The sequence below is a fragment of the Rissa tridactyla genome, chromosome 2 (assembly GCF_028500815.1).
Source record: "Rissa tridactyla isolate bRisTri1 chromosome 2, bRisTri1.patW.cur.20221130, whole genome shotgun sequence".
Classification (NCBI taxonomy): domain Eukaryota; kingdom Metazoa; phylum Chordata; class Aves; order Charadriiformes; family Laridae; genus Rissa; species Rissa tridactyla.
Window position 1 is genome coordinate 135,256,553 of NC_071467.1, and position 7,427 is coordinate 135,263,979.

General features: G+C 50.0%; 1 protein-coding gene across 1 annotated transcript in view; it reads right to left on the bottom strand.

Moving 5' to 3' along the window:
• AHR (aryl hydrocarbon receptor) overlaps positions 1-3,409 on the bottom strand; it is a 71,645-nt gene extending 68,236 nt beyond the window's left edge. The window contains exon 1 of the mRNA XM_054191576.1: positions 2,870-3,409. Coding sequence (XP_054047551.1) covers positions 2,870-2,925 — 56 coding nt within the window. The 5' untranslated portion in view covers positions 2,926-3,409. The remainder of the gene's footprint in view (positions 1-2,869) is intronic.
• Positions 3,410-7,427: the final 4,018 nt, after the last annotated feature.

Sequence of the window (7,427 nt, forward strand, 5' to 3'; positions counted from 1 at the left end):
TTCAAAGACTCCAAGGTTTTGAGAGAGTGATTTCTGTAGTATATTACATGCAATTGGAGTACACATGGTTCAGCGGGCTTTTTTTTTATTTTTTAGATGACAAGATAACAAGATGAACTGCAGAAACAGTTGCCTATTAAGTTCCCCCATGATTGCTTTTCTTTTTCAGCTGTGATACTGTATTTCCCTACTGAATCAAAAAAGCACATTTCAACACTCAGCACTGTAAGGCAATAGCCCGAGTCTCCTTCTCAAGTGCAGTTCTTTACTTGGCACATAATAAAAATAGGGAGTTGCAGGGGGGAAGTTTCTTACGCTAGTTTTGAATTACTTTAATTCAACTACAGGCTTTAATAAGTGATTTGCACCTGAAACAAGTAGTATTTCTTCTACTTCATTTTTTTCCCATAGCAACTACGGCATTATGTGAATAGCTTCTTCCATTTCTATAAACTAGCTGCCTATTGCCACAGGTTACCAATTACCATGCTCCATTCAGAGTTACATATATGACAAATAAATCATTAGAAGAACTATCTACAGAAACAGTCTCTTCTGTAAAAGATACTGGTCCCAACAATGTGTCACCTCTTCCTTTTTTTGTTTTTTTGTTTTTTTTTTTTCTTTTTTTTTTTTTCCCCTCCCCTGAAGAGCTACGAATTCTACTTGGGGGGAGGAAATGCCAACTTCAAACAGATTAAAATCACAGTAGTGTCAAACCATAGGACATGAAAACACAATACTGGAGCTGTTCATGAAGTTTAAAATCTTTCTTAACCACCAGCAAGTATATCTTCCTTCCCTCCTGCAATCATTTACAAAAGCTTATTGTCTCTCCCACCTTTTTTGGCCTAAAGGTATGGTCTGTAATTAGCTACGTGATAAATCAGAGCCCTCTGACCCACTGGCAATGTTCTGTAAGGTTGGTCTAACAGAAGAAGCAACCAAAGAGCATAGCCATTATGAGGAGAAAAGCAACACAGAAGCGAGTTACATACGAGACAGATTTGTCTTGCATAAACATAATGTCTAGAAACACACACAAGGTGGGTTAATAATCAGCCTCTGCTTCAATTTATGAGTGAGGAAACTATTTTAATATGAAAACTTTTATTTTAAGAAGAAACACTTACTTCTCCCTTTGGTCCTAAAGGGCAAAGTCCCTCAATAGATAAATGGTTCCCATTAATAATAGAAAAAGGCTTCAAGTTCAACTAATCAGAGAAGCTCAGCCAACTTACATAAAGAGGAGATGCATGGAAAAGGATTACTTACTTAGACACTGTAATAACGTAAAAGAGAAGATTTCACATCCTCTAACCAAGACTAACCACAATTTAATAGTAAGCCAGACATTAAGTGATCTTACCAAAAAGGCAGCACACTTCACCCTTTCACAATCAGAACTTAAGATTTGCCTTTAGCAACTAATTCACCGATACATTTTTCCTTCAAAAAACCCCACTCATTTCATTCTTAAAATCCAGATCTACAGCGTGCATTTAATTCAGTACATCTACGTTTTTGTTTGGAAATGAATGGTCAAAAAAGCAAACACTGCTATTTTCATAATGAATAAGTCTTCTAGCAAGGGATTTTTTTTAAGTGCATTTTTAGACACACTGTGTTAATTCCTAGGGTGAAAACCCAGCTATGTACATGCATTCATTCTAACAACTCCAACCGTAAAGAAACAAGCACTCAAGCTAATTCCCCTGCCCCCAAGACAGTTGTCTGCTATAAATCTAAAAACATATCATTCACAATAGAATTTCATTAAATATTTGTCATTCTCTCCTTTAATGCTTTTGTAGTCTTGGCAGTTATTTCACATCTACAGAAACACCCCGCAGAAATACACTGGGATTTTTTTTGAGCTTTGCATCACGGTTGGCTTATTTTTCTTGCAACTCAGTAGTTTAGCTTTGCTACTTTTTATGACCTATAGATTCTCGACTTTCAGCTGAAAGTGCAAGTTAAGCATCTCCTCCGGCCTGAGAAAAATCACTCTCATGAGACCCGTCTTTTAGCAAAGCATGCAAAGCCTGGCAGTCAAAGCTACAGCAGGTGCATAATATGAAATTACTCAGGTACTAAGCTGTTCCCAGTGTTTCAAAAAAGAGGAATTAATAAACAAAAAGCCACCATACGGACAGACTTCCCCCCCTCTCTCCTCCCCGCCTCTTTCGACCGGTCTGCAGCGCTTAGGTTTGGTTGGAGCCGAACAAATAAAAACATCTCATGTAATACCGGAGGGTTAAAGCCGGTTCAGCCCTCCCGGACCGGCTAAAAATAGCCCTAAAACGGTGGGAATCGGCCGAGCCTTTCCCGGCTCCCACCCGGCGCTCGCCGCTGAAACACCTGAGCCGCCGGCGGCCGCGGTGCGGGGGGGAGCGGAGCGGTGCGGGGGGGAGCGGAGCGGTGCGGGGGGGAGCGGAGCGGTGCGGGGGGGAGCGGAGCCATCGCTCGGTGGCCGGCCGGGGACGGCGCGGCACACACCGGCGGCACCCACCAGCGGGACCCGCTGGCCGGGGGGGCGAGCGCAGCCGCCGCTCGGGAGCCGTCACCTCAGATGCCTCCCAATCTGGGTCAGCCGGCTGCGCGGCCGGCACCGCTCCCTCCTTCCACCGCCCCTACGCTCCTCGCTTTCTCTTGTTTTTAAGGAGAAAAAAAACAAAAACAAAAAAAGCAACAAACACCCTGGCGGCACCCCCAGGCACCACCTCTCGCGGGCGCCCCTGCACCGCACCGCGCCACCGGCCGACCCCGCCGGGCCTCCCCGGCGCGGTGCGCGGCAGGACGACGAGCCGCCGGGGAGCCGGTCCCTCCTTCCCTCCCCGCCTCTCTCCCCTCCCGCCCCGCCGCTTACATTTTCTGCACAGGTTTCCGCCGCTTGCGACTGGCGTAGGTGACATTGGGATTCATCCTGCCGCGGCTCCAGCGCCCCGCGCCACAGCCTCCGCCGGCCGGGGGCCGCAGCCGCCGCCTTCCTGCCCGCCTTCGCCCCGGCTGTCGGGAGGGGGCAAGTCCCACCGGCGCCGCAGCCCTCGCCTCGCTTCGCTTCGCTTCGCCCGCGGGCCCCGGCCCTGCTGCCCGCAGCGCGCTGGATCGCTGGCAGCGGCGGTGGCGCCTTCCCCAGGCGGGCGAGGACGGGAGGCGGAGGCGCTACGGGGCGGGGATCCCAGGTGATCGGCGGCGGCTACACCCACTCACCGCCCCCGGAGGGCACAGGTGTGGGGGCGGCCGGGGCTTTCCAGCGCCGCTCGTCCCGCGTCTACCCCGCCGAGGCGACGCCGTCTCCCGGCCGGTTCCCTCAGCGGCGGCGGGAGGGTGCGCGGCGGCCTCTGCACCCCGGCGCGGCCGCCGTCTGCTGGCCGAGCGCCTGTCAGTGTGCGCGGCGCCGGGCCGGGCCGCGCCGCCCCGCCCCGCCCGGCCCAGCCCCACCACCGCTCCTCCCGCCGCCGCCGAGCTCCCCCGGCCGCGTCCCGCCCCGCCCGGCTGACAGCCGCCGCCGCCCCCTCGCCGAGGAGGCCCCTGGCGGCGGCGGCGGAGGGAGGAGGGGGGCGGCCGTGCCGCCATGTTGGGAAGGTCAGGCGAGGAGAGGGAAGACTGGGGCCGCGGCGGAGGGGCTCGGGGGTGCGGAGGGAGTCGGAGGGTGGCCGGGGAGCGGTGCGGAGGGTGCCCTCGGCAAGGTGAGAAGGAAGGTCCGCTCCGAGCGCCCGTGTAGCCCTAATAGCAAAAAATAACCGGGGGTTGGGGGAAAGTCACAGCGTCCGATTTTGAAAGAAAAATGACGCTACCGCAGTGGCGCGGTGATGCGCGTGTCTGTCACCCACCGCCATCCCCAGGGCTGCCACCTCCCCCGCTTCCCCGGGCGGGAACCGTGGCGGCTGCAAACCGCCTGTCAGAGAAACCAGAAATAACAACACCCCGCCGCCCAAAATCGGGCCGGGGGGGAGCCGCGGTGAGGGGTACCTAGCAGCGGGGGGAGGCGGCGGGGTCCGCCGGGGACAGGGACAGCGGGACACCTGGGGAGGGAAAGGAGGTGACCGGGGACGGGGCTGCCACCAAGGCGAGCGGACCGGCGGGGCTTCCCGGACGAGGACGTGGTTCATATCTCGTTAGGGGATAAACCCCTGAGTAATTGCACTGACGTTTTTAAGCTAAACGCTTATTTTAAAGGAGAGGAGCAGCAAAAAAAAAAAAAAGGTGGTGCCAAACTGCTGACAAATAAAACCATCCGAGAAGAGCCCCCCGTGCCTTTCTGACCCGCCGCCGCCGCCTCTCCCGCCCGCTTTCTTCCCCTCTTTCCCTCCGCCGCCGCCGCCGCAGAGCCCTTCCCCCGGAATAACCGCAATAAATTGTGTCTCGGCGCTAAACCGGGAGCCGGGGAGTCGCCCTGGGTAAACATGAGTTGTCCGCGGTCACGGCGGAGCCGAAGAGCCGGCGGCAGCTCCCCTTCTCTCCCTTTCCCCACGCACCCGTGTCCCGCAGAGCCGCGGCTCGGCCCCGGCCCCGCCGCTCGGTGCCCCCGCAGCCCCCGGTGCCAGTGGTGCCTCTGGCGGTCTGTCCGCCCGCAGGGGCTGGCCGGGCCATCAGCATCACACCAGCGGCTGGGACCCCGCACCTTCCAGGTATTACCCTGCGGTAAAAATAAAAAAAACGTGGGATTGGGCAAAACCCGGCCGTCCCGCCGCCCGGGCCTCCTCCTCCGCGGGCGCCTGCGGCTGGGATTAGGCAGCATAACCCGCGCTTGTTTACCAGTTTAATTGCTCGGGTTTAATTGCCTGGGAAGCTATGCCAGATGCAGAGTACGCTGAAGCCACAACATGCAGATAAAATTAATTTGACTAAACCTTAATGATGTTAGCATGCCAGGAATTGATCAAATGATGTTCTGAAAAATAAGTCTTCAGCATACAAAATTCATGAAAAAATATGGTAAAAGAATTGTGCACCTTATGAGGTCGGTGCCTTGCAGTCACATTCCTGCCACATTCCTGGCCAAACGCCTTTGCAGAGGACATCAACTATTTACTAACTTCTTTCTCTCCTCAGTCCCTTCCCTCTTCACTCTCCTCTCTCTTCACAAGGTCTTACCAGCATCCTGGAAAAAAAGGTGGGCTTACTTAATTGCCTTCTCCAGCCCCTTTCTTCTTTCAATTTTAGGGCTGAAAGTGGAAATGAATGCATTTTCTTCACTCCAAACCCATCCATCTGTCCAAGCACTCAGTTTCTTGCAGCCTAAACTTCCCAGTCCCTTTCAGTACTCTTTTCATCCCTAGCCTCTCCCTGCTCACTGGTTTCTTCCTCTGTCAACACAAGCGTGCTGTGATGGCTCCATACACAACATAAATTGCTGCTCTGCTTTCATTCTTCTCTTCAGCTACATTATCTTTGTGTTGAAAGCTTACAGGCATTGTTTAAGGCTCCTCTTCTAATTTTTAATTTAATTGCTTCCAGTCTGTCTTTTACTTCCTCACTGAGATTGAACAAAGTCTCTAGCAACTTCTTATTCTTCACTGGACTTCAAGATCTCATCTCTTTCTTGATCTTTTGTGCTACTTAGATACTGTCAGAGACATCCATACTTACGCTGTCTCATCTCCGAATCTACTGGGGGCTACATGAAGAAGGAAGTAGGCTTTAGCCTCCTATGGTGGACTTCATCTCCCAGTTCCATTCTGGGGCCATGGGAACTTGCATGTTACTAGTGAGGTACTGTGCTTACTCTTCAACTCCCTAATTTGGGAATAGAGAGCAAGGAAAGCTCATGTTGCTAGGCAGAAACCACATCTTCTGAACATTTGCAATCCACTGCCCGCTATTGGAAATCCACTTCTATGGGTCAGCCACCCATTTAACAACAAATATGACATTTCAGATCTTCAGCACACAGAGAATCACAGAATGCATGGAGAGCTTCCTTATGTGTCACTGGGGCCTTCTAGACAGGGTTGTCTAAAAATTTCTATATCACATTATCCGCAGCTTTTGTAAATCTGTCCTCACCTGGTGTTCTTTCTGTCTTATGTTCTTTCCTCTGATAATTTAGTTGCACTAAAGATCTTGCCTCATATTCAGTGTAAAACAAACAAACACTATACAACCAAGATTCAGAAATCTTAGAACCTTCTTTACAGCATAAGTTTTTTTGTTGGGCTATTGTTATTATTATTCTTTTTTGTCAGGTTTAACAACACATTTGGTCTTGCAAAAGATGACTCTGGCTGATGTCATGTAGACAATTAAAAGGACTTAATTCCTATGCAGATCATTTTCATGTGTATTAGCTCTAACTAGTCTCTTCTCATTTTATCTCTAGGCTACTACCCAGGCGGCTTACTAGGTCTAAAGACTACATCTTCCCCTAATAAATTCTTTCAAACCACTAGTGATCACTTTTCTCTTCATTGCTCAAATCCAGCATTTTTGCCTTTATAATCATGAATCGTGATGCCATCCAATAATGAGATTTTTAAGAAAAAAGTGTCTGTGCATCTAGTGAACCATGCCTTTCCCTACCACCAGCATGTGTGAGGTGCCATATTAATGAACACATTCTTCTGTATCCAGTATGCTTTGTGGTTATCATCCTCTGAAGCTTCCAGAGCTCTCGCTTGTCAGCAGTCGTGTCTGTTGCCCTGACTCCCAAACGGGTGATGTTCACATCAGTCTTGCCCCATTTCTGCTTCTCCTGCCCTGCACAGTCCCCTCCTCAGCTCTGTCTCCTGGTCCCTCACTCATTTCACAAGGTGCGAGCAGTTTGGAAGGGGGGACTTTTACTAAGCAGACAGAAATTCTTGAGTGGGCTGGAGTTTTACAGGATCATCACGAGACCAACAAAAATCTTGTCATTTGGAGGAATTTATAAGAATTATAAACACTGCTTGTTATCTTAGGGTCATCTTTGACTCATTTCTAGTCTTTATCCTACTTTTTCTGTCCATGGCCAAAATTTTACTTCCCTCAGCTTAATTCTGTCTGCTGACTTGTTCTAGCTGTTTCCTGTGCAAATAATGCAGAAGAAATCTTTTGACTATCTGTGATTTCTTTTCTGCCTCCCTAGAGGCAAGGAAAGAGGACTGTGATTTTAAATTGTGATTTAAGCAGCTCAAATTTTGAGGATATACAGAACTACTGCCGATTTAGGTGTTATTTTCCATACATCTTTGTTCTGCTAAAGAAGAATATCTATGGTAACTCAGATGACTCTGTACCCATTTCAGGGAAGTAGTCCTCTGGGGAATTTGAATTAGAGTCAGTAAATAGCGGACATACTGATTCTTTAGTGACTGTCAAGGTCTCATGAACATTTTACTGTGAGGAACCAGGAATACTGATGGAAATTCTGCCCCACTTTTTAAAACTTAAACAGAAATAATTATATCTAGAAAAAAGAAACTTGGTAATGGGACTAATAGCAC